This window comes from Bubalus kerabau, chromosome 4, assembly GCF_029407905.1.
Source record: "Bubalus kerabau isolate K-KA32 ecotype Philippines breed swamp buffalo chromosome 4, PCC_UOA_SB_1v2, whole genome shotgun sequence".
In the NCBI taxonomy this organism is placed as follows: Eukaryota; Metazoa; Chordata; class Mammalia; order Artiodactyla; family Bovidae; genus Bubalus; species Bubalus kerabau.
In genome coordinates, this window is record NC_073627.1 from 76,987,721 (window position 1) to 77,015,424 (window position 27,704).

The 27,704-nt window shown below is 42.2% G+C and overlaps 1 protein-coding gene across 4 annotated transcripts in view; it reads right to left on the reverse strand.

The window, feature by feature from the left end:
• Positions 1 to 27,704, reverse strand: part of ACO1 (aconitase 1) — a 66,583-nt gene that overhangs the window by 18,315 nt on the left and 20,564 nt on the right. For 2 of the 4 annotated variants that reach the window (XM_055577812.1, XM_055577813.1), the window contains exons 2-12: positions 22,139 to 22,257; positions 18,345 to 18,513; positions 16,825 to 16,962; positions 10,264 to 10,333; positions 9,961 to 10,144; positions 9,305 to 9,444; positions 6,871 to 7,042; positions 5,430 to 5,530; positions 4,360 to 4,476; positions 3,091 to 3,250; positions 1,444 to 1,579 (exon numbers count right to left, since the gene is read on the reverse strand). In XM_055577812.1, coding sequence (XP_055433787.1) covers positions 1,444 to 1,579; positions 3,091 to 3,250; positions 4,360 to 4,476; positions 5,430 to 5,530; positions 6,871 to 7,042; positions 9,305 to 9,444; positions 9,961 to 10,144; positions 10,264 to 10,333; positions 16,825 to 16,962; positions 18,345 to 18,513; positions 22,139 to 22,235 — 1,484 coding nt within the window. In that variant the 5' untranslated portion in view covers positions 22,236 to 22,257. Of the gene's footprint in view, positions 1 to 1,443; positions 1,580 to 3,090; positions 3,251 to 4,359; positions 4,477 to 5,429; positions 5,531 to 6,870; positions 7,043 to 9,304; positions 9,445 to 9,960; positions 10,145 to 10,263; positions 10,334 to 16,824; positions 16,963 to 18,344; positions 18,514 to 22,138; positions 22,258 to 24,068; positions 24,197 to 25,653; positions 25,793 to 27,704 lie in introns of those variants that run through there. The other 2 variants (XM_055577809.1, XM_055577811.1) reach the window with 2 other exon arrangements.

Genomic DNA, 27,704 nt, shown 5'->3' on the forward strand with positions numbered 1-27,704 from the left:
CATTTTTTGATTGGGTTGTCTGTCTGATATTGAGCTGATGAGCTATCTGTATACTTTGGAAATTAACCTCTTGTCGGTTGCATTGTTTGCAAATATTTTCCTCCCATTCTATAGTTTATCTTTAAATTTTGTTGATGGTTTTTCTATAGCTTATCTTTAAATTTTGTTGATGGTTTACTCTGATGGGCAGTTTTTTTATTTTGATTAGGTCTTATTTATTTTTGCTCTTGTTGGTTTTCACTTGGGATATTGCTACCCTTTATGTCAGAGAATGTTTGGCCTATGTTCTCTTCCAATAGTTTTATGGTATCATGTCTTACATTTAAGTCTTTAAACCATTTTTAGTTTATTTTTGTATATAGTGTGAAGAGTATCCTAATTACATTCATTTAAATGAGGCTGTCCAGCTTTCCCAAACCACTTATTGAAGAGAGTGTCTTTTCTCCATTGCATATTCTTACCTCCTTTGTTGAAAATTAATTAACTAAAGGTGAATGGGTTTATTTCTGGTCTCTCTGCTGCTGCTGCTGCTAAGTCGCTTCAGTCGTGTCCGACTCTGTGCGACCCCATAGACGGAAGCCCACCAGGCTCCCCCGTCCCTGGGATTCTCCAGGCAAGAACACTGGAGTGGGTTGCCATTTCCTTCTCCAATGCATGAAAGTGAAAAGTGAAAGTGAAGTCATTCAGTCGTGTCCGACTCCTAGCGACCCCATGGACAGCAGCCCACCAGGCCCCTCTGTCCATGGGATTTGCCAGGCAAGAGTACTGGAGTGGGTTGCCATTGCCTTCTCCGTCTGGTCTCTCTATTCTAGTTCATATAATTTGCTTTTATAAATAATTCACTTTTTAAATTTATAAGTAAATTATGAGGAAACTACCTAAATGATCTGTAATTTATAAAAGTCAAAATCAGATATCTGATATCTTTATTCACTACTCTTATTATATACTCCCAGGGACTTCCAACTTTTATGAGGTACATGATAAAGATCTATGTCAACTAAATTAGTAATAGTGGGTTACTAGGAGAAACTGTATTTGGAAACAAATAATTGACTTCAGTGAATCACAACATTTCTAGGCATGTGAAATAATTATTTTCACACAGAGGGCAGACTCTCTGTGGCAGAGCCAATATTAGCCCCAGCACACCTTCATGCAACTGAGAAAAGCTGCCCCTCCCCTAGGAGGGCAGTGCTCCAGTGGAGCACGGGCTTGATATCAGCCCAGGCTCTCTTCACAGATACCCTTGTCTGATGAACAACCAGCACAACTGTACAGGAGGCCCTGTCTGTTGGAAAGTGAGGGTTTAAGTCTGCACTGACGAAAGACTATGCAATTAGATACCATCAGATAAGCTTACATCCATTTCAAGGTGACTGGGCAAGGTATCTGTGGAACACAACACAACAAAAGCGATGGTGTAAGAGACTTCTCCCTCACCCAAGCTGAGACAGGTAAGGCATGACTCCGCTTTCCCGCAGGTAGTAGGTGACCACACCACTGCCAGGAGACAGGCTAGTTTTGATGTAAGGCTTCACGCTCAGGCCCGCATCCACAGCCTTCTTCGCTAACAAGCCTGTGAAACGGTAAACACAGACATGGTTGCGGGCTGCCCGCTCCAGGTGCCACAGACAGTTCAGGAAACGCTGACTCTGCTCTGCACTTTCTGCACCGCCCGACAGGACCCCTCTCACGCTGGTGCTTTCTGCCATTTTTGCTAAGCCTGGCGTGCTGTGGTCTATGGGGTCACAAAGAGTCAAACACGACTGAGAGACTAAACGATAGAAACCAAATGCTCACTAGCGCAAAGTCATTCACGTTTGTTCAGTGAGCTCAAAATGAGCCATGGACATGAATGCCATAAAAAGAGAAGTGCTTTTTGTTTTTTTAAAGAGATAAATCATTCATGATTATATTATAGCGTGAGTTTTTAATTTTTGGAGGGAAAGCAATCTTTCTAATTATATTTAGATAAAAACTAATTGGCAGGGCCCCTTCTTAAAGTATATAAATTGCCTACTAGTTGGTGAGGAGTACAGTCCACCTAGATGTTAAAAATCTTGCTCTCAGATATTTCTTAAAGTGGAAGACCAAGGGCTGCTGGGTCACTTGATTCTGGCAAATCCAGAGGCTGTGTACTACAGGGACACTTGGGTGCTCTGACTTAGGACATCTCATGGAAGTAGGAAAGAAATAAGGAGTGTGGGTATTAAGAGACAAGAAGCTACAGACAAGCTGGGGTCTTATTTTAAGGAAACTTGTTTGTCCAAAGCTTAGGGGGCAAATATGAATTCTTGGACAAAGAAAGTTTTCCTTATGCACCTGTCTACTTCATAAAGAAAGAACTATTTGTGTGTGGACACAAGAGGAACTCTTCGGGATGTTTTAAAATTTGGAAACTAAAGGGACCTTACATTAATGAAACTCTGCATGTAAACATTAAATAACCAGAACTGCATAATAGGCAGATAAGTTGTATCAACCAAGTGCCCTGTGTGCTAATTCAGATGCACTTGACAAGGTATCTAAGACTAAATGCCACCGTATAAAAAGGGATTTTATGAAGAACAATCTGTGGCATGAAAACATTTTTTCCTTTTTCTAAAATCTGACACAAGATTCTAGGCTTTACCAGAAATTCATCTTTCTTTCCTCTCTTTTCCTTATTTTCTGTGTTAATTCTAAAGACTATACTACTTTAAATATTTTGTATTGGGCACTATTTATTGAATAAACATTTCTAGGCCAATTAGTCTTTGCATCTGGGAAGGATAAGGTTCAGAGAACTATGAAAGTCAAAGTGTTAGTCACTCAGTCATGTCCGACTCTTTGTGACCCCCATGGACTGTAACCCACCAGGCTCCTCTGTCCATAGGACTCTGCAGCAAGAATACTGGAGTGGGTTGCCATTCCCTTCTCCAGGGGATCTTACCAACCCAAGGATCAAATCTGGGTCTCCTGTACTGCAGGTAGATTCTTTGCATTCTGAATCACCAGGGAAGCCCCATACATAGAAGTTAATTAAGCCCTTGGGTTATGTCTTGGGAAGTCCCACCCACACGTCCACATGACCAGCAGATGTATTACCTGCCCCTAACATCACAGATGGATTACTGGTGTTTGTGCAGCTAGTAATGGCAGCGATTACCACAGAACCATGAGCAAGGGTGAACTTGCTGTTATTATAGATAAAGGTCTTATGGTCATTATGATGGTCTGGAGCAACCTGGAATCCTTTAAATCCTTGCTATAGGAAGAAAAAAAGAAAAAAATATATATATGGTCAAAAGTTTTCACTTTGGAAGGAGAAGAAGCACTTTGGTAATTATAATTCTTAAAACATAAACATCTCAGCTGGTAAACTCTGAAATGCTACAGAAAAATGAAAGTTCCCTTTCCTCTTTTAAAATATAAAAGGGAGTCATGATTTCTGAATCTTATTTTGGTTTGAAATTATTAACAATTACCTCCTTCCCACCTTAAATACTGAAATGCTAAAACTACAAATTTAGCTTAAAGTTAGTCTAACTGGAGCAAATTAGTACAGATTTAATGGCGACAGAGGGCACAGACACTAACCATAAGGAAATTTAGAAAAAAGTGCCATTTTGGCCAGATTCAAGCATGAGCAACGAGGCGAACACAGTACAGCTGAACATTTGGTAAAATGCTGATGTCCCATGGATAAAACCCATCACAAATCTTAATCATTCATTTGGGAAATGTTCATTGAAAATCTGCTGTGTACAAGATGCTCTGCTGAGCACTGTGTGGGATACAAAGGTGACTGCAACATAAATCCTATCCTCAAACTTAAGAGTCTAGTAAAAGAATCAGACGTGCAAATAATATAAAGTACCAACAATGAAGTTAAAGGATATGAAACGCCATCACAGGGGTTTAGACTGATGCCAGAACGTTCAAATGAGGGAGAGATGACTTTGTGCTATGAGATCTGAGGTCATGCTGTGGAGGAGCTGAGAGATTGGGGCATGCTGGTGAGGAAGGGCATGTAGGCAAGGGTGGCATGAACAAAATTAGTGGCCAGAATAGCTTGTTCAAGCAGAGTGAACGCTGTGGTGAGAGTCAGGTGAAGAGTGGATATGCTTTGGAAAAGGAGAGTTAGAAAAAAATGAAAAGGAGGGTTGAGTGTGTTTATAGGCAATAGAGGGCTATAAGGAAGCTGCTCAGCTCTTAGCTAAGGTGGGAGGAGGCACCAAGAGGTTCAGTTTGGAGAGGAAAGGCCTTCAGTACTAGGCTTCAGGAAGATTCATCATCGAGAGGCGTGAAAAGAAGCCTGTGCATGAAGAAGCCAGGCATGGGGAGGGTCTCCACCCACCTCTCCCAGCTCCCTACCTTGGCCCCCAGGCAGCTCTCAAAGTCCTTTTTCATATCAGACACGGCAACTTTGTCCTGCGGCCTTTTGGGTCCGCTGCAGCAAGGCACGACTGTTTTCAAGTCTAACTCCACAACCTGTCCACCCAGAAGAAAAGGAACCATAGAACGGGCATTATACCCACAAAGAAAAAAACACAGCTGTGCCAGAGAATTTACACCACCACAATAAAAACTAACAAACCAAACTACCACATTCAAAACCAAGAAAGTCAGGGTCCCTTTTTAACACTGAAGGGAATTTCCAGAGAGCCAGATGAGCACTTTGGTAGCATGAGACAGGCAGAAGCCTTGCCCACTCTCGGAAAGACCAGGGTGGGCACTATGGCTGCTGTGGTCTTCCACCTGGCCCTCTTTATAAAGGAGCTCATACATCCTTTCTATTGCTTAAGTTAGTCTGAGATGTGCTTCCTACTGAAACGACAGATAAACCACTGTAATTTTTCTAAGATGACTTGGGGGATGTTGTCATTAAGGCATCAATGCCAAGAAATGGGCCCTAGTCTGATGGAGTATTTCCTTCCCTCAGTGTATGAATAATAGGAAAGGAAATAATAGTCCCACATCTGGTTTACCCTCCGATCTTGGCTGTAGAGAAAAATGTGGGTTTAGTTTGCACCCTAGACAATGAGTAAAGATAAGCAGTGGATAAATCTGAACTGATTGGCTCACACTTAGTTGATTGGCTTGCACTTTCATTTCTTTCCCATCTATAATTCTGATGAGCTTATCAGCCTTTAAATAGATCCAGTCCTTCTAAACTTCTTATCCAAGGGTCGTCTAAGTAAGAGGAATAAATCAAAAAAGGAGACATTCAACTTAATGGCCAGGAAGAACGGGGGAAGTTATGTTACTTTGTTATGTCTGCAATTCCTTATCTTTTTTATTTTTTCAGCCTTTAACACTGTTTTTTTGTGATAACTTGGCAGTGACTAATTTCCTACAAGTACACCCCCCTAGGAAAAACTTCCACAATTAAAACCACAGGCTTGAGGAAGAGGAAACGTGTTCAATTAGAGGTGCTCCCATACCTGGGCAAAGTCTGGGTCTTGAGAGGAGTCACTGAAGTCCCGAAACATTCCTACAGCCTGAAGATACTGTTTAATATGCTTTACTTTTTCTTTGTCACGACCTAATGGGCATTTTAAGAACAAGTAACAGATGTCAGTATTTTCTGATGAAACTAATACCTTTAGCAGCAACTGAATAAATAATGGGGGTTTCACTTAAAACACTCCAAGCCCTCTGCTGACACTGCAGCCTGAAGGCCCATAGTCTGACCTTCCAACTGATGCTGCTGTTTACTAGGGACCATGAACCAATCTGCTGTTCTACCGAAGGGACTGTTTTCTGTAGGATCTTAGTTCCCTGACCAGGGATGAAATCCATGCCCCCTGCATTGGAAGCATGGAGACTTAAATCACTGGACCACTGGGGAAGTCCTGATTATGGTTCTTAATTAAGAGGCTCCTAAGGCTCAGCAAATTGCCAAAGTGCCCCTCCTATGCATCTGCCTTCAACTGGCCATAGACCCTCAACATTCTACATTAGTCCTGTTAAAATAGTAATTTCCCCCCATCTCCTACCACAAACCATAAGCTGTGTGCCCAGCACTGTGGGCTATACTTTTTCAATGCATTATTTCAATACCTAATCCTTTATCCCGACCTTCTGAGACAAACACTATTATTATCCTCATGTATAGATGAGGAAATAGTGACTCAAGAAGATTAAATAACTTTTCCATGGAACACAGGCTGTAAATGGCAGAACCAGGAGCCAAAGCTGAGTTTAACTCCAAAGTTCAAAGTCCTAACTCATGATACTGTATCACCAGGAATATGACCCAAATGCTCTGCTGTTTCATTCAGAAAGCTCCTGGTTGCAAGAGATAATACGCATGTTTGCCCAAATGGACATGCAGTCCTCCCATTTCTCTGACAGTAAATTAAGACTGGTGGAGAGCTTGATTCTTGGATCCACATCAGATCAGCATTTTTTGTTTGCCTGTTCACTTTCACTGACTTGTCAAGGTCATCAGCTGTCAGCATGGATCTTGTAATGGATGACTGCCTGGCTTTCATTAGCATATTTATCGTGACCTGTTGTTGCGCTCCAGTGTTCACTACGCCCCGTGTCACCCTCTCCATGAAAACACATGGGAGAAATTTCTCTTAGGTTTCCGTTTAAGAAAGGGTTCGCCTTCTCTAAAACCATTTGTTTCATTTCAATAGATGTTAGAAATTCAGTACCAGATCAGTAAGAGGTTCAGCGACCACCTCTAGATCACAGAAACCAATCTTATCTCTGGGCGTAGTTTGCAGCTTCCCCCTCCCCACCATCTCTTCCCTTCTCTTTTAGGGTGATGCCTCTACTGTTTAATTGAGGGACAGAGGCAGAAGGTAGCACCCCGATTCTCAGCTTTCTCTGAACTATACAAAGGACCTTCTGTTCTCAGGGTTCTGCACTTACCTGTCTGCACCAGGTACTTGATACTAACTTCATCAACTGGGAAAAAGGCGGCAGTGGCCCCATACTCTGGACACATGTTGGCAATTGTAGCTCGGTCGGCAATGGACAGTTGGGCTACTCCTGGCCCAAAGAACTCGACAAACTTGCCTACTACCCCAACCTGGCGGAGGTGCTGAGCAACAGGATAATAACAGAATTTGAGATTTGATAACCCACATTTTTTTTCAGTATTTATTCTTTATGGTCATGCCAGGCGGCATGCAGGATCGTAGTTCCCCAATCAGGGACTGAACTCGTGCTCCCCACATCGGGAGGGCAGAGTCTTAACCAGTGGACCAACAGAGAAGTCCTGAAAACTCTTATTTAAAATGCAGAACTATCCCCTTGCAATTTTCATAAACTAGCCTTGTGAGTCAACACAAACTAAATTAGCCCAATATATTTTGGATTATGGGCTTCCCAGGTGGCTCAGTGGTAAAGAATCTGCCTACCAATGTAGGAGATGCAGGTTGGACCCCTGGGTTGGGAAGATCCCCTGGAGTAGGAAAGGGCAACCTGCTCTAGTATTTTTGCCTGGAAAATTCCATGGACAGAGGAGCCTGGCAGGCTACAGTCCATGGGGGTCACAAAGAGTCAGACACGACTGAGCACATGTTATAGATTACTTTTAAAAATAAAACTTAAAAAGCAATGCAACTAATACAACATGGTACCCTGTAGGAGATCCTAGAGCAGAAAAGGGACATTACTAAAAAGACTGGTGGAGTTCCTAGTTTAGTTAAAAATGGCATGCCAATGTTGACTACTATTTCTGGTTATATAAGATGTTACCATCTGGGGGAGCTGAGAGAAAGGTAACAGAACTCTGTATTACCTTTACATTAACTCGCCTATAAATCTAAAATTATTTCAAAACAGTTCTTGAAAAAGGAAAATTAATATAAAAACACAATATTAAGAAAAGTTTTTCAAGATGAGAAAACTTTCTAAAGATTAAATAAATTCTTTCAACTTAAATAAGTTACGATTTGCACTTGCTGAGTAAGCAAATGCCTTGTTTCCAAGTGTATAATGAATGAATATCCTAAAAACAGGTATAAGGTAACCGAAAGATTCAGGCAGTCTGACTCCCACATCTTTTCCATGCAAGCCATCAGCCAGAGCTGCAGCATCAGTGACCAGCTTGGGCCTGCATGGAATCAGTTTCATGAAGTGTGGACAACCACATAGACAGGCTCTTCTGATTATGTGGAATTCTGCCAAATTTTGTGGGTAAAGCCTATATTACTCTACACTTGAACGATGTGGACATCTCTGATAAGCTATAATATTCAAACATATCCAATTCTGATTTCCATGAAGATTAAATCAAAAGTATAGTATCCATCCCAAATACCCCAAGCCTCCAAACTATACAACCAGAAAAAACTTAGTAATAAAAAAAATTACTTTTCTAATAATCTTTCAAAATAAAACTGCCTTCTTTCTGCAAAGCAAGCAAATCATCATAAAAGATTACTTCCAACAAGGAGAAAAAAAAAAACAAACAAAAACCTAGTATTTTCCAGCTTGGAAAAACATCCGTTGCTGCTGCTGCTGCTGCTAAGTCGCTTTAGTCGTGTCCGACTCTGTTCGACCCCATAGACGGAAGCCCACCAGGCTCCCCCGTCCCTGGGATTCTCCAGGCAAGAGCACTGGAGTGGGTTGCCATTTCCTTCTCCAATGCATGAAAGTGAAAAGTTAAAGGGAAGTCGCTCAGTCGTGTCCGACTCTTCGCGACCCCATGGACTGCAGCCCACCAGGCTCCTCCATCCATGGGATTTTCCAGGCAAGAGTACTGGAGTGGGGTGCCGTTGCCTTCTCCGAAAACATCCGTTACAATAATGTAACTTAAATACAGAGAAAGAAATTTTAAAAGTCAGAAATTATTCATAGAAAGAGTTTGTTATTTACATACAAAGAAGAACCACATGGAAAAAGTACAGAAGTATAAACATATGCATGGAAATGATTTTGTACAACCTCAGCATAGTGATTATCTCTAGAAATGAGAAGGGTGGCTTCAGCCATAAACATTACATTTCACTTCTTTAAAAAATGTACATACAGAGACAGCTCTGAAGCAAAAACAGCAAAATGGTACCATCTGTTAAGTTTATGCGGTGGGCATATAAGTGTCATTTTAACTTCTGCGTATTTAAACTATTTCACGGTTTCAAAAACATTTTTTTTTTTAATAAAAAGATCCATGCAGCAGCAGATCTGAAATTTGACCACAGAATTCTCACCTTGTTGCGCCTCTTTTAAAGTCATCAAGGTACTGTTTCCTAGCATTTCTAGAGCACATGGAAACCAAGAGAGAGTCCATCAAGGACTTCCTTCCAGTTTGTCACTGAGACTCTCTAAGACCCCAGAAGAGGCAGCACTTGGTTACCTTGGTGATGGTGAGCACAATGTCAGTGGATGTTACCAGGGGGTGGGGATTTCCCACCAGCCTGTAGCCGATCACCTGGGGAAGCACCATGCTGATTGGCTGGCCCAGCATCACAGCTTCTGCTTCGATACCACCCACACCTGTATGTAATAATGGTTTCATGACTCCTCAGGCATAGTTCAGTATCATTAATAAGTAGTCAACCCACTTACAGTATTTTACTAGTGCAAAGTTATATTTCCATAAAGAACTGTTATCTTTCCTTTATTTCCCTCTACAGAATTTTTAACAAGTGTTTCTCAGAGTGTGGTCTCCCGATATCTAGATCAAAATCCCCACGATTCCACACTGAAAAGGAGAGTGAGGGTCAGGAGTATCCATTTTTAACAAACTCTCCAGGTGGTTTTCATTTATTTTAAATGTCCCTAACCCCTTGTTCCAATTCATTCTTCCAAACATCATACTGACTGCGTAAAAGGCACAAAACACTTTTCAGGGTACTGGAAATATAGCAGTAAGCAAAACAGACAAAAATACCTCTCCGATATTTGTTGGTCACTCAAATTCATGCTGCTGGAATGTAATGGGATCAAAGTATATCGAAGACCATGCCATAGATCAGCATATACGGAATAGAAACCCAAAAAAGCACTCACCCCAACCAAGGACACCCAAACCATCAATCATGGTGGTGTGCGAATCTGTGCCCACAAGGCTGTCTGGGTAGTAATATCCATCCTGATCAAAGACCACTCTTGCCAAATACTCCAGATTCACCTGGTGGATGATTCCTGAGCCTGGTGGAATAATCCTCATGTTGCGAAAGGCCTGAGAGCCCCACTAGGGTTGAGAAATGGGAGGAACACTGTGAATGCCAGACACACGTTTACGCAGCTCACCTCTCCCTCACGCCCCACACGTATGAAGAATCAATCAATGGAACCAAGCTCTGCCCATACCTTTAAAAATTCAAATCGTTCTTTATTTCTTTCAAATTCCAAGTCTTGATTCTTCTTTAAACTGTCTGCCCTGTCAAAGAGAACAACTAAACAAATAAATTTTAAGGCTTGAAATGTTACCAAAGTTATTGATGATAATAAACCAAATGGCATATCATCTGTAGGCCTGTTGGGTGGTAATGCATATACTCACACGGCAAAGAAGAGTTAATTAAAGGAAAAACAACTTTATTTTTGATTCAGGTGATTTTTTTTACAATGTCTTTAAACATGGTAGGTAGAAAACATTGAGTGAATCTAAGTAAAAACTATTCTAATCATAAAGTCTAAGTCTTAGGAACAGACTTAAGACATTTATGAGGAGAACAGCAGTTTAGATTCTTAAAGAAGCCTTCTTTCCATACACCTTTCTCATCTGTGGCTTTGTTATGACACCCCTCTGAGCTGAGCCATGCCTGGGCCTGGCATTTTCATCTGTTTTATGTTGGGGACAGGAACCCAGTGATGCCAGGAGGCACAGGAATTTGTAGGATCACAACCTCCTATCCTCCAAATGGAGGTTTACAGGGCAGATGGCACCACCCAAAAACATGTATAAAACCCAAAATACATGCCAAGGTTTGCTCAAAGTCATTCCATCCATCAGGAGGGACATGGACAATGCAGAGCATCAGGAAGCTTTTCTAGAATTTTTATAATCAAACTACATTGTTTTGAGTCAAGGTAGAGTAAGTCATAGTGGTAACTCTGCATGCTTAGCACACAGGAGGCATTTGTAAACTATGTGTCATGGACTGAATGAACATAGGAAAGGACAGTAAAATTAATAGCTAAGAGCCAAGTCAGACCTCACTAATTGGTAGTTAACACTTACTGACATTACAAGAGCTAGGCACTAAAGTGCTTTACATTTATTTTCTAATTTAGTCTTCAAAATAGCCCTTCAAGTTAGGGGCAACTAATATCCACATTTTTTTCAAAAGGAGACAGACAGAAGGTAAGGTGCTCAAGACTATCCAGCAAGTAAATGATGGAATTGGTACTGAAACCCAGGCAGTCTGACTCCAGAATCGATGTTCTAAATCGCTATACTGTCTCCTTGCAGTAGGAGTTCCAGGAACTGCAGCAGTGGTGCTGGTATTGTAATAGCAACAACTACCATAATAATTAGAGCAGGAGCCAACATGCAAGATTGCAAGAGGCATATAGACTTTACACACATGAACTCACTCAATCATCGTAACAACCCCTCACGTAGGTACTACTATTATCCCAATGTATAGACGAGGAAGCCAAGGCACAGAAAGATTAGATAATTTTCCCAAGTACACTGAGGGCTCCATCCCTCCGGTCCCTACCTGTGACTTCAGGTCCTCCACCTTCATCCTAGTACACTGAGGGCTCCATCCCTCCACTTTCATCCTAGTACACTGAGGGCTCCATCCCTCCACCTTCATCCTAGTACACTGAGGGCTCCATCCCTCCACTTTCATCCTAGTACACTGAGGGCTCCATCCCTCCAGTCCCCACCTGTGTCTTCAGGTCCAGATCCATATTCCCAATGTATCCTGAGCATCTACACCAGGAACACTTTGGGCACCACAAATGCAACAGGTCAAATCCTAATGTGTGACCTTCCTCCCTGCATCTCCTTCTTGTCCTTATCTGTCCATCCCTCATCTAATGATCTCCTCTTCTCCCACTTAGTACCTACAGCTATCAGAGTATTTATTCCAGAAACAGCCTCCGGTCTTGTTTCTCTCAATCTAGTCAACCTATCTTTTGTACTGTCACCAGAATTTGGTTTTCCAAAATACAGATCATCACAACCCATGCTGAATCTGCCAGGGGATCCCATTTTCTAAATAAAGTACAAATCCTTTTCTTTAAAACACAAGGTCCTTCAGTCTGACCTCAGACTTCCTTCATGCACTCTCTCCCATCCTCCAGTCTAAACTTTCAGCTTCAACAGCACTGTGGCCTTCATACTCTCCCACACCACACTTTCCTTATGCCTTCGCATGCTCTGTTCTCTCTGTGTAGAATGCCTTTCCAGTTCCTTGTGGTAAACATTCCTGGGGACCTAGATTAAGTGATACTCCTGGAAGAATCTCCCAACTCTCCAAGTTAGAAATTTCGTTCCTACACTTATTAACTGCATTCAAGCTATGCATTCTCTAATCTCTCTGCTTTTTGAGACTAACCTGCTTCTTGAACAAATACTAGCACACAATAGGTCTGTTAAATAGAATTATTTTTAATAAAAAAAAAAGGAAAGGCATCTTGGAACATTATTTTTAATCATGTAGGCCCTGCTCCATCTCTTCTGCCGTACTCTGAGCACACATGGACTCCCAGTCATTATGCCTCATCCTCCTGTCTCTAGAAGGATATCAGAGCTCCTTACAGCAGAAGCAGGGCTGGAAGAAGACCATTTAACTCGCAGAATTTTGGGACCATCAGTTTGATATAAATGACACAGTCACAGGACAAGCATAGGCTGCTTTATGATATGTTAATTCTAAGCTAAAAAAAAAAAAAGAAGCCCACCAACAACAACCCTTTTAGTCACTAAAACAGAACAACTTTCATGCTAACCTTGGCTCTTTCTTTAACTTAGTTCTAGTTATTCAAATGAATAAACAGACCTAGAATTCAGAGTTTTCCACCACTCAGAACTGCCCTACATTTACCCAACCTGGTGAGTTTTTAATAATATCTCTGAATGTGAATGGCCTCACAGATTAAAGAGGAAATGTCCCCTTATTTACATAAGTTGAAATCAGATCTGGATGTAGTTCAAAGTTTCTGAGTATTACATTTAATGGTACTCCAGAAATTCACAGAAAATATTTATAGAGGAAATAGTTTGTAGTTCGGACATGCTTGAAATCTGGTTGGAAACTGTTATATTCTTGTTGGGATTTTAAAAAAGGTTATTTCTGAGATAACTTTGCAAAACATTATAATAATGCATTAGTTAGATCCTTGATCCCTAAAGATAGTGTGAAGCCAATTACTAATATTCAAACCAAGGAAAAAGTTTAGAAATACTTAACTGAGAAAATTCACCATCCTGCCACCCCTTACTCAGTTGTACTAGTGCATTTCTGGAAATAGCTGGAAAAAAGCCCACAGCACAGAGTTCCACAAAAGCTGAGACGTATCACATTTAATTCTTTACAAAAATGAGGAAACAGACTGGGAGGTCAAATTGCAAAACCAAACTCAAGAAATAAAAACAAAACACTAGCAATGAAAATGCTTCTCACAGAAATGTTTCTCTTGAATTAAAAAAAACAAGTGTTTGCTAGATTTAGTATCATTTTGGATCAAAGCTCAACCTTGGACTTTGCATTTTTCAAAACAATATTTTCAGTGTTACAGTGTAAATGAAAAAGGTCCATAAAAAATTGAAACCAGAGTTGATAGATGTCACAGCTTATAGAGGAAACCAAGTCACAGTTGGTGCTGATTCAGATTCTTTACCTACTTAAGAGTCAGGAGTTCTTTGAGTTTTGAGTCAAATAACTTCAGACATTAAAACAACTGCAATTCTGTCTCCACCAGTACTTTTACCTTCCAGGCCAGGGAAATAAAGGTAAATCCATGAAGGCCAATGAGAGTCTTCAAGAAAGATAAAAGTGGCCCATGATTTTGTGAGGTTGTTGTTGTTCAGTCGCTAAATTGTGTCCGGCTCTTTGTGACCCCATGGACTTCCCTGTCCTTCACTATCTCCCAGAGTTTGCTCAAATTCATGTCCATTGAGTCAGTGATGCCATCCAACCATTTCATCCTCTGCCACCCTCTTCTCCTTTGCCTTTGTGAGCTTACTTTTTATTCATTTCTGAAGTGGGACTTTAGGAAACGTACTTACTCTTCAATAGGACAATAGTTTGTGTATTTTTAACTCTTCCCTTTGAAATCAAAATATTAGATTGAGCGCATGTAATTTAAGGGGGCGGGGAAAGCCTAAGGATGGGTTTAGAGTCCAAAGGAAAGGAAAGAGCTGGCAAGTATCCAGTCTGCTTGTTCCAAGAACTGACAGTTCAGGAGACAAAGCAGATTTCTCTCTATTCCTGAATTTTTCTGGTTTGGATATTGTCAATACTAATTTGAGAATGACCAGTTTCTACGTTTCTCTTAAGGCTATATGGAACCCACTTAAATTGCCAAGAAAGCAAATAAAGGTTTTGGGTTTTTTTTTTCCCTTTGTGTGGCTGGTTTCACATTCTTAAATGAACTTCTAGTATAAAAACATCAGCTTCTTATTGTAAAAATAAAGAATAGTTACAATTGCTTAGCAGTTTGGCACCTCTCTTTCCAATTCTTTAATCTCTGCCTAGCTTTTCATTGCGGAGAAGGCAATGGCACCCCACTCCAGTACTCTTGCCTGGAAAATCCCATGGACAGAGGAGCCTGGTAGGCTGCAGTCCATGGGGTCACTGAGGGTCGGACACGACTGAGCGACTTCACTTTCACTTTTTACTTTCATGCATTGGAGAAGGAAATGGCAACCCACTCCAGTGTTCTTGCCTGGAGAATCCCAGGGACGGGGGAGCCTGGTGGGCTGCCGTCTATGGGGTCACCCAGAGTCGGACACAACTGAAGTGACTTAGCAGCAGCAGCTTTTCATTGAGCTGAGATCACTCTACACAGGCAACTTCTACCTGGCTCCTTGAGCTAACACATGAGCATGTTCCAAGTGTTATTAAGGATTTAAATATAACCCTAAAGGTTACTTAATATATTTATTTTAAGGATATATGTAATTTAATAAATCACTCTCCTTTGTTGGGACACCTAGAATGCTTTTAGGTTTTCTCTATTATAAATAATACTTTAAAGAGCGCTATTTAGTCACTAAGCTTCTGCTGAATTTCAGAAATCTATAAAGGGTATGTTTAGAAGTAGAAATCGCAGGACAAAGGATATGCCAATTTCTAACGATCCAAATACACAGTGCTTTCATTATTTCTAATTTCCAGCACTATCAGCAGTGTATAAAAGTGTCTCCATCATGACACCTTTATAATTAATAACATTTATTTTCTAATCTTAACTATGTTGATAAGAGAAAATGGTATCTCAAGGGTTTAATTTACCTTTTAATTACTTGTAAAGTTGAAAAGGCTTTATATACTGTTTACCATTTTCTTTTACTGTGACATGTCTACTTTCCTTTGCCCATTTATTTGCTGGGTTTTACTGTTTCTTTTTTTAAATAGGTTACACATACTCTGTATATATTAAGGCTATTAACTCTATTGAAAATATTGTTCAAGTTATCTCTTGTTAGCTTTGAAGTCCTTACATCTATAGTTTTTGTGCCTTTGTTTCATTCATTGCCTCTCAATTGAGAAAAGTCTTTCTCATCAAGACATCTGACACATATAAAGTTACATTTTCTTCTAAATGTTTGATAATTTAATTTTAAAAATATTAATGCTTTCAATCATAGGTACTGTTTTTTCTACCAAAGAATTAATTTTCCCAGCATTGTATGCAGAACAGTTATTTCCTTTTAACTAAGGTTCTATCTAAAGTTGGAAATAATTTTACTTAGTTATATTTCTAGGTGAAGGTATCAGCCTTCTAGCAGTACCTGGCTGCCCTCCATGTATTCATATCCCTGTTGTGTAATCTTGCAGTTACTGGAGTGTATGCCTCCACCCCTGACTTTGGGCTCGACCGTGGGCCTTGCTCTGATTAATGTCATTGTGAACAGAAGTGATCAGACGTCAGTCCCTCATCAAGGCTTCGAGAGATACTGCAGGTTCCCGCTTGCTCTCTCAAGCCTCTGTGATGCCCAGACAGCTGCTTTCTCCTTTAGCCTGGGCTCCCAAAGCAGCCCGCAGAGAATGGGGCAGGCCCAGCTGCCCGCAGGTGTGCAGTGTAAGCAGTCAACCCAGTCAAGGCTGGGTGAGGCACACTTGCCCAACCGCACTCAGCTGAGGTTAGTGGACCTCCCAACTAATTGGTAGATGTGTAAGAGATACATTTTTATCATCTACCGACACTGAGATTTTACTGGTAGGGTTATGGCAGGAAGAGAGAAGCGGGTATCCCGAACAGTAGAAGGAACAGTGGAAAAGAAAGGTACGGACATTATGGACACTCGTGTGGAGAGGCAGAGATGGCTAGATATAAAATAATTACTTGGAATTAAAAGAGTAATAAGGATCCAGTGGTTAGAAAAAGCAAAACAAAACACCAAAACTCTTTTAAGGTCACACACATACTTGTACTAACAAGCTCTCCTGGCAGAAATCTGTTTGTGTTTTTCACCCAAACTTCAAGCTTAAACACAGCCTGCTCCCCCGAAGGAAGTAAATAGAAAGAAAAAAAAGATTAATGTCCCCATCACTAAAAAAAAAAAAAAAAAAAAAAAACAACCCAAAAAACTTAAAGGGAAAATATATAGTAAGTTTGAGTTTTTCTGAATATATCTTTTAAAGATTTTTCTTCTTTTATTTAACGATACACACACACACAAGAAAGACTTATACGCCAAGATTTTGCACAAAGCAGAAAACCCAAATATTAATCCTAGTCTCTCACCTTCTGTTGAAATCAACCTGGATGGAATGATCAATGACAAGATCAGCAGGACAGATGGGGTTTATTTTCTCTGGATTGCCTCCTAACTTTTTCACAGCATCACGCATGGCAGCAAAGTCAACCACAGCTGGCACACCCCTAAGAAATGGGAGAATTAAGCAGAAGACAAATCTGTTAAACAAGTGTTATGCGGGTTTTTTCCAGCTTTTGTTTCTACTGCAAATATTGGCAGGAGGGCTATCTCACCAGTGGAGCAAATGATAGACGTCAGAAAAGTGAAAGCTGCTAAATACATTTCCTTGAGTGGAAATCACATCGGTAATGAGCATCATGGCTGAGTGGTACCTCTATACGCAATTTTATTCCTGCATTAAAGTTCACAACCAATGTGGTTTAGGCAGAGAAACTGTCAGAAAGCTGGCACTTAAAAACTTGGGAACTTTTTCTGTTATTACTGTTCCCTACTCACATGGTGGGCTACCAAAGTCCTGGGCAAGACAGAGATCACACCCTTCAACTTCAAATTTAAAGGAATGGATGTAACTCAGAAAAGCGGCTGTGAATCAAGTTTATATTAAATGCATCCTTCCTTTTTATTATATTAGAGACTAAAATATGAGTAATCATCCTCTAAAAAAATGAAATTTGGTCGCCAGAAGGAATAAAATAATATTGTTTAAAAAAATGAAAAGGTAGTCTGTGAAGGGGTGAAGGGCTTCCCTGGTGGCCCACTGATTGAGAACCCACCTGCCAATGCAGGGGACACGGCTTCAGTCCCTGATCCGGGAAGATCCCGCATGTCCCAAGGCAACTCAGCCTGTGTGCCACAACTACTGAGCCTGTGCTCTAGAGCCCGGGAGCCGCAGCTCCTGGAGCCCATGTGCTGAGAGCCTGTGCTCTGCAACAAGAGAGGCCACCGCAATGCGAGGCCAGCATACCACAACTATAGAGTATTCCCTGCTCACTGCAGCTAAAAGCCCGAGGGCAGCAATAAAGACCCAGTGCAGCCAAAAATGAACAAATAAACAAATAGATTTTTTTTTTTTAAAGCGAGGCTGTGATGGGAAGCAGTTCTTGGGACTAGCAGGGTGTGAGCAGAGACTTAACAGCAACACATCAGGCCTTGCAAACTACGTCTCCCCTGTGGTGATACATATCAACATTCCAAGGATGTCTGTTTAAAACCTGGCTCCCTGGGTGACAGGATGTGGGGGAGAAAAGATTCTAAGACAGTTCCACTTCATGCTGTCTCTTTCACCTTTTTTGCTAGTACACTGAGGGCTAGGATCTTCAAGACCAAGGACAATGACCTCCACCACTGGAAAAGGTGGATGAGTATCATCCCTGAGATTATCTCTTGCCATCTGGGATGACCGCCCTCTTTTGCTTTCAAGTGTCTCTGAATATTGAGTGAAAAATCACACAATCACTGTGTTGTTTTTTTGTTTTTGCCTTTAAAAAGCCTTCTCTACAGGCCAATAAGGGAGGGAGAGAAGAGAGTAAGGTGATACGAGGCTCACGTAAAGTCCTGCAGGATGACTCGGGCAGGCTTAAAGGGCACTTCTATGTTCTTATGCTGCATGACCTTCCAATTCAGGATATTTTCAACATCATTTTTCTTCACCAAAAATTGATCACAGTTCCGAATGGCTGCCTCCAGGAGAACTCTGATAGAAAATGGTAAGGATCCTAGGAATAAAAGGAGAAAGCATAACAAAACAAACAAAAATCCATGAGACATCTTATTATCAGAGCTCTTTAAAGCCAATCTCCATCCAAACTTGATACAAGGCAACATCCCCGCTAGTCTTTCAACAAGGAAAGACAGTAAATTTAAACTGATTTCAACGATATGAAATATAAGAATATTGAATGGGCTTGAGACATTCAGTTATTAGAAAATACCTGCAGCCTAGGCAAAAGTAAAATATTACAGTTAATTCTTTCATAGCCAGTGGCTGCCTAGCCTTGGAATCCAATAACAGAGCTTCCCTTAAGTTATCATGAAGGAAATCAGTCTAGATTATTTAATTTGCTATATTACTGTTAGTAAAATACACATACACACATACAGAGTAGTATTTGTTATGAAACCTCAGTGTGTAAAAAATGAGAAAATAACCCCTTTACGATGATTAAAATAAGACCAAAGAATAGTCATATATACCTTTCAAAGGAAATAAATACCTAAACTCCATGGAGTATGGTCATTGATAACCATGTTTTTTAGAATAAGACAATGGTAATTTTTAAGAAAAGTTATTTTGCTTATAAAAGAAGTGGTTCAACTTGATACATAAGAATTATTCACTAGTACTATCCAGAGAAGGCACGAGTACAAAGGCAGAAAAGCACAGGAGTTGGGACAAAACAGGCTTGTGTTTTCATCCTCTTCCGCTCTTTTTGTTGCTGTTCAGTTGCCAAGTTGTGTCTCACGCTGCACACCATGAACTGTGGCACGCCAGGCTTCCCTGTCCTTCACCATCTCCCTGAGTTTGTGCAACTCATGTCCACTGAGTCAGTGATGCCATCCAACCACCTTATCCTGTGTTGTTCCCTTCTACTCTTGCCCTCAGTCTTTCCCAGCATCAGGGTCTTTTCCAGTGAATCAGCATCAGGTGGCCAAGGAATTGGAGCTTCAACTTCAGCATCAGTCCTTCCATTGGATATTCAGGGTAGATTTCCTTTAGGTTTGACTGGTTTGATCCAGTGGATGTCGGCAATTTGATCTCTGGTACCCCTGCCTTTTCCAAATCCAGCTTGTACATCTGGAAGATGTACTTACTGCTGAAGCCTAGCTTGAAGGATTTTGAGTATTACCTTGCTAGCATGTGAAACAAGTACAATTGTGTGGCAGTCTGAACATTCCTTTGCATTACTCTTTGGGATTGGAATGAGAACTGACCTTTTCCAGTCCTGTGGTCATTGCTGAGTTTTCCAGATTTGCTGGCATATTGAGTGCAGCACTTTCACAGCATCATCTTTTAGGATTTGAAATAGCTCAGCTGGAATTCTATCACCTCCACTAGCTTTGTTTGTAGGAATGCTTCCTAAGGCCCACTTGACTTCACACTCCAGGAAATCTGGCTCTAGGTGAGTGATCACACCATCGTGGTTATCTGGGTCATTAAGAACTTTTTCCGTACAGTTCTGTGTATTCTTGACACCTCTTTTTAATCTCTTCTGCTTCTGTTTGGTCCTTGCTATTTCTGTCCTTTATTGTGCCCATCTATGCACGAAATTCCCTTGGAATCTCTATTTTCTTGAAGAGATCTCTAGTCTTTCCCATTCTGTTGTTTTTTCTCTATTTATTTGCATTGTTCACTCAAGGCTTTCTTATCTCTCTTTGCTTTTCTCTGGAACTCTGCATTCAGTTTGGTGTATCTTTCCCTGCCTTTCGCTTCTCTTCTTTTCTCAGCTGTTTGTAAGTCCTCCTCAGACAACCATTTTGCCTTCCGGCATTTCTTCTTCTCGGGGATGGATTTGGTCACCACCTCCTGTACAGTGTTATGAACCTCCGTCCATAGTTCTTCAGGCACTCTGTCTACCAGATCTAATCCCTTGGATCTATTTCTCACTTCCACTGTATAATCATAAGGGATTTGATTTAGGTCATACCTGAATGGTCTAGTGGTTTTCCCCACTTTCTTCAATTTAAGTCTGAATTTGGCACTAAGGAGTTCATGATCTGAGCCACAGTCAGCTCCAGGTCTTGTTTTTGCGGACTATTTAGAGCTTCTCCATCTTTGGCTACAAAGAATATAATCAATCTGATTTTGGTGTTGACCATCTGGCGATGTCCATATGTAGAGTTGTCTCTTGTGTTGTTGGAAAAGGATGTTTGCTCTGACCAGTATGTTCTCTTGGTGAAGCTTTTGTTAGCCTTTGCCCTGCTTCATTTTGTACTCCAAGACCAAACATGCCTGTTACTCCAGGTATCTCTTGACTTCCAACTTTTGCATTCCAGTCCCCTATGATGAAAAGGACATTTTTTGTTTTTGTTGTTAGTTCTTGAAGGTCTTGTAGGTCTTCATAGAATTGTTCAACTTTAGCTTCTTTGGCATTAGTGGTTGGGGCATAGACTTGAATTACTGTGATGTTCAATGGTTTGCCTTAGAAACGAACAGAGATCATTCTCCCATTTTTGAGACTGCACCCAAGTACTGCATTTCAGACTCTCTTGTTGACTGTGAGGGCTACTCCATTTTCTTCTAAGGGATTCATGTCCACAGTAGTCAATATAATAATCATCGTTATTAACTTTTCCCATTCCCATTTTAGTTCAGTGATTCCTAAAATGCCAATGTTTACTCTTGCCACTTTCTGTTTGACCACATCCAGTGTACCTTGATTCATGGACCTAACATTCCAGGTTCCTATTCAATACTGTTCTTTACAGCGTCGGACTTTACTTTCACCACCAGACACAGCACAATTGGGCGTCCTTTCCACTTTGGCTCAGCCTCTTCATTCTTTCTGAAGCTGTTTCTCTGCTCTTCCCCAGTAGCATACTGGACACCTACAGACCTGGGAGGCTCATCTTTCAGTGTCATATCTTTTTGCCTTTTCCTACTGTTCATGGGGTTCTCAAGGCAAGAATACTGGAGTGGTTTGCCATTCCTGTCTCCAGTGGCCCATGTCTTGTCAGGCCCTGACTAGCAGGCACATGCCCTTCCGCTGTTCCACGTAGCTGGAGGACATGCCCAGTGCCCTGGTTGTCCCACTGCTGGTTCTCGCTGAGCGTGTAAACCTTCACTGGCTGCTGGGCGTGTTGGCCAACATTCCACCCGGGGGCCTGGGCAAAGGCCCTGCTGGAGCTGTTGGCTGGAGCTGACTGACAGAGGAAACCCAGGAGTGCAGGGCTGCCCGGCCTCTCTGCTGCCACTGCTTGTCCTAGGGCCAATCTGCCACCCAGCGGCCTGACTGTTGCCGCTGGCTGCCTCCTACCTACATAGCTGTTATTTAACCATATCATTGACTCTCTTTGGGCCTCAGCTTCCTCAGGACTTTTTAATGTTTTTGAATATAGCCTGACAGGCTTGTTATTCAGATTAAATAATATACATGTACAAACACTCTCTATACCAAGTGTTACATAAATGTTATATGTATATAATCATTATCTACTTGAAAATGAGCAATGTAAGAAGGGTGTGTGTGTGTATTTCTGTGGTTAATCCAAGACCATTCAGCCATTCTCTGCTACTCCCTCTTCCAACTCTCCTAAAGGCTGATTTATTAGGTAGTTTAGTTATTATGCAACTGATATGCCGATTGCTATCAGAGCATTTATATCAAAGAGCCATGTACCTACCATATCTGGAATCCTCCAATTTATTCAAATTGAAGAACTTCTTTCCTGGTTGTGCAGGATCCAAAGGCTCAACAAGGTGTGCAAATGGGTTGCTCATGATTCCTGATGACCAGGTGTCCCTGAAAAGGACAGAGAACATTTAATTTCTCTTCTCAAAGCTGGATCTTATTTATTCCAATGAGTATTTGCCCTCTTTAACAATTATGATACACACTGACTTCAAGAAATCACTTATTATCTTTTCAGAGTGGTGGGAAGGTGGGACACAAATGAATATCAGAATGATATTCTTAGCAAAGAAAATGACCTCTGTGAAGTTCCTGTGAAAGCTAGCATTCACCTCTCAAGAGTGTACAATTCCAAACTTCTTTTGTCTTATATCTACAACTTTCCAACATGATTGCACTGATAAGACATGAGGCAGAAGGGAAATGAAGGAAGTGTCACACGGGAAATTGCAAACACATGAACACCTGAGCTGGATTCATGCTTTGCTTGACAGGAGGTAAGAGGTAGGAGCAGGTGACATTGTACAACTACATAAAACCTGAACTCTGGGAAAGCAGGCTTGAAAACAGCTGTTTTCTTCCGTAACTGCCTCTGCAGCATTTTAAATAAACTTGTTAGTTAGAAGTCTTCTGGACTCACTTTTACATAATGGTAGCAAGAGTGTGTTCACATCAAGGAATCTTTAAGGTACCTGGTGGATATATAAAAGGCCAGACTCCCAAGTAAGTCTGGAGAGGACCCTCTACCCCAGCTCTGGGCAGAACTTCTCCTGTACCTTTTTATAAATTGTAAGCGGTGAACAAAAAAGATCTGGCCTGAACCATACAGATAAACAGTGATTCAAGTAACTATACGACTGAGAGCAAAACACTCCAGTGTAGGAGCTGGAAGACTTGCTTTCTAGATCTACCGCTTTGGCGAAAATCCTTATCAGTCCACTCTTCAGTCTTAATTACTATACAAGAATAGTAAAATTTCCCTACTTAATCCAAGGTTTTATGAATAAATATGAACTTTTGTTCAACCTATTTTGGGGATGACTGATATGAAATGATCAACATATTACTATAAAATAAAAAAAAATGAAAAGATATGTATCTCGACAAACCCATCATAAATTGGAAATGCCATAAGCTGAAATGCATTTAATGTACTACGCTGCTGAACATCACAGTTCAGCCAAGCCTACCGTGGATATTCTCAGGACTCTTTAACGCTAGCTTACAGTTTGGGTAAGATAACCTAACATAGAGTTGAATATCTCATGTAATGTATTGACTACTGTGCTGAAAATGGAAAACAGAGTGGCTGTTTGAGAACAGAGCGGCTGTGAGATTGTTCACCCCAGTGATGGCGTGACTGACTGGGAGCTGCGGCTACAGCTACTCGCAATCACAGCAGAGTACAGTACCGCGTAGCACCAGCCCGGGCAAGGATCAAAACTCAAAATTCAAAGTGTGTTTCTACTGAATGCCTATCGCTTTTGCACCAAAATGGTAAAAAAAAAAAAAAAAAAATTGTAAGCTGAACCATTGTAAACCGAGGACCGTTTGTAGAGAAAACAACTGTCCGTGAGGATGAACAGTGATCAGTGGCCCTTGTCTCCAGAGACAGGCCCATGTTTTCATCAAGACACAAGACAGACTGGTTCCTTTAGGGAATGAGGGAGTTAAAGTTGCTCAGTTGTGTCCAACTCTTTGCGACCCCATGGACTGTAGCCTGCCAGGCTCCTCTGTCCACAGGATTCTCCAGACAAGAATACTGGAGTGGGTTGCCATTCCCTTCTCCAGGGGATCTTCCCAACCCAGGGATCAAACCTGGGACTCCTACACTGCACGCAGATTCTTTCCTGTCTGAGCCAAGAGGGAAGCCCCTGAAGAGGGACAGAGGCCTCAAAGTCAGAACTGGGAGGACGACTCACATTCATCGTATATCCTTTGGTATTGTTTGCATTTTAAACTGAGGACAAATAAAGTTGTTTGAAAATGAGTTAAAAACTTAAGAGAGAGAATGTGTTCATTCACTCTGTCTGAAGTCCAGTGCTGGGCCGTTCTGATGAGAGGCAGCTGAGTGAGGAGTAGCCCTGCCTTCCTGGAGTTCCCCGTGCAGGAGGGCCAGGATGGTCTGGGCACCTGTAATGGAGAGAGAATGCAGTGGAAAGGCATGTGTGTGTGAGAGAGACAGTGTGTGTGAGTGTGTGTGTGTCTGTGTAGAGGTGGAGCAGGTGGGGTGGGGGCGGGGAAACGGATCTGATCAGCACCTTGTTGCTAGGAGTGGCTTCTTTCCCCTGGACACACTTTTTTTTTTAATCTTTATTGAATTTGTTATAGTATTGCTTCTGCTGTGTATGTCCTGGTTTTTGGGCCTCAAGGCATGTGGGATCTTAGCTCCCCAACCAGGGATCGAACAGGTACTCCCTGCATTGGATGGCAAAGTCTTAACCAGTGGGCCGCCGTGGAAGTCCCATCCCACGTGGTTTTTGCTGGAGCTGCAATTTGGTGGGGGAGACTAAAGGCCAAGGGACTGCCTTCTCTAGGAATTCTGGAGCTGAAACTAAAGAAAGGCCAGCAGGGGACGCTGGGGCATGCTGCAGCTCTATTTACAAAAGCACGCACCCCAGGTCATCTGCGGTAGAATTACCTGGGGATCGTTCTTGTCAAAAATAGACTCCTGTCCCAACCCCACTCCCCAAGCTGCTGAATCAGAAGGGACTGGGGAAGCAGCAGGACCCAATAATATCCCAGGTGTCTCTAGAAGGTGTCCAGTCTGAGAATCATTGCTGGGCGGTGTGGAGGGTCAGGCGAGGAACGCTCACTTAGTTCAGAAGGCGGTGAGGTACCATGGAAGGGAGATGTGTAAGATGGTGAGGGAATGAAACCAAAACACCACCCCAGTTCAGGAAGGGACCCTGAACAAGGGAAGCAGGCAGCACCCGGCCAGGCAGCTCAGGCATTGCTTGCCCAGCCAAGGGAGCAGCAACCACTTGGCTCCAGCCACAGGCTGCATGCAGGAATGCCAGCCCAGTGTGGACAGTGTTCAAGTGAGGCTGGAAATCTGGATTTCCACCCAAACTCTCTTGATTTACAAATGTTGGTAACTAAATTTTCCTGAACGACTGAGTGGCCTGCACCATAATGGCCAAACCAAACACGCCCATGGGTGAGCCCTGCCCTGCGTTCTCACTCAGCCTGGCAGATGTTTTGGAGGAACGGTAAGAAACTAAAGAGAAAACTTGGGCCAGGAAACTCTGGAAGTGGTGGGGACCTTTTGCTGAACCAGGCATGGTGGGCAGGTCATACCTTTAAAAAGTCTTAAGTAACATTGAATCATTCCTGTTTCTCTGTCAAGCCCTAAAGGGGGTCAGTTTGCCAAAATTCGATGGGCAAACCAGTTGCTAAATTGTACCCATATCTGCCATGATGCGGTGAGGATTCAACATGTCAGTTTGCTTCCCTGAAGCTTACAAATGTGGGCTTCCCAGGTGGCGCTAGCCGTAAAGAACTTACTTGCCAATGCACAAGGCATGAGACGCAACTTTGATCCCTGGATCAGGAAGATCCCCTGGAGGAGGGCATGGCAACGCACTCCAGTATTCTTGCTTGGAGAATCTCATGGACAGAGGAGCCTGGCAGGCTACAGTCCATGGGGTTGCAAGGAATCAGACATGACTGAAGTGACTCAACACAGCTTACAGATGCCCCCAGCAGAGCTCTGGAAGTCTTACATGATTCTTGCTGTTCCTACCATCCTACAATGCCAGCTGGTATTTCAGGATGCATATATGTCTCCCTGGTGGCTCAGATGGTAAAGAATCTGCCCGCAGTGTGGGAGACCTGGGTTTGATCCCTGGGTCAGGAAGATCCCCTGGAGAAGGAAATGGAAACCGACTCCAGTATTCTTGCCAAGATAATCCCGTGAACAGAGGAGCCTGGTGGGCCACAGTCCATGGGGTTGCAAAGAGTCACACATGACTGAGTGGCTTTCACTCATTCAGTCACATGTGGTGACCAGTGTGGCTCTTGTAGAAAATATGTTGTGTAACGCACTCTCCATCTGCCTCCTTTTTTCTTCAAAAACTACATAATTATCTAGTTTCAGTACATAAATGAAGGAAATCTTACTTGCAGAAGTTAGGAGACAGACGAACCAATTACTAATTACTAAGTATCAGGATGTACCGTTGACTTCATACCATCTTCTATAACCCTGGCCACAACTCTGTAAATTTCAGCCTATCATTACTCTCATTTTACAGCAGAGAATAGTGCAGCTCTGAGACATGGATAGCTCGCTGCAGGGCAAACATCCAGTTAGAGGCAGAGCTAGGCTTTGATCTCTGGCTTTCTCTACCAGCTCCTTGGGGCCACCTCTCTAGGTGTGGCAACTCCTCATCTGAAGGAGGTGATGGCTGGAGGCTACCAAGCAATCCCTAGTGTTGATAAAAAGCCAGGAGGCTTGCAGGCCTGCAAAATCCTCCTATAAGCCTCAGTTTTGAATACCTGAGTTGCCTTTCCTTCTTTCTAGGCCTCAGCCAGCACAGTGGCCTGGGCTGGGCATTGACTGCCACATGTCCCTTGCCACTCTGAGCCCCAGGTTAGTGGAAAGCAAGAGCAGCTGTGTTTTTGCAACCCCAAACTGGTTTTGCTTGGAAGTTGGGCAATGTCTACTCCCCGCCCCCCTCCCCCAACCCCTGCTTTAAACCTGGAGGGTTCTGGAAATCAGAGCCACTCCACAGTTTCACTCACTTTATCATTTGTATTTCAAATGACATTATAGGAGTTCCCAGTGCTTCAGGAACCCCAAGAGGGAGCCAAAGTGACCACAAAGAGAAAGCCAGAGAGGTGTGAGGAGAAGGATCTCTGCCTTGGGGACAAGCCAGACCAGAGTAGAATCTAGGCATCAGGGATATATGTAGATCTGCCTGACCCTCTCCAGAACCCTCAAACCCCATCCCCAAGCCTCGAGTATTATTACTGCAGGATCTGCAGGCCCTAAATTATCCCGAGATTTGTGATTTTGCTAGAAACCACACCAACTGGCCAGGGAATCCTGTCTACTTCCACAGTCACAGAAACCACAGACCCCATGGTTTCAATTCCTTTCCTATCTGCTCTGCATTGTTCCCTTTCTTCTGTTTTATCTAACTCCCATTCAATACTAATAAAAGAGAGGAATGAACAAACAGGATTGTTCTGGAGAGAGTGGAGTGTTATCCTAGGTTTTTTCTTTTATGGAAAGAGGAAAGGTTAGTGTATACATGGAAATATGTTTGGGTTGCTGCCTCTTCTGTTCCACAGAATAAGGTGGTACTGCATGGAGGCAAAGGATAAAAAGAGGAAAAGAAAAGCAGAAAAGAGATTTTTTTTAAAAAAGAAAGGAAAGCAGGGGAAATGTTATATTTAAGCAGCGAGTGTGCAGCTCATTCAGCACTTGTCCTTCCTGAACACTTGTGTTGAGGCCAGAACTGCTGACCTTTGCCTCTGAATCAAGTGGGACCCAGGGACAGTTCTTAAACAAAAGGAATCCAAAAAGAGACCTTTGTACTATCCCTGAAACC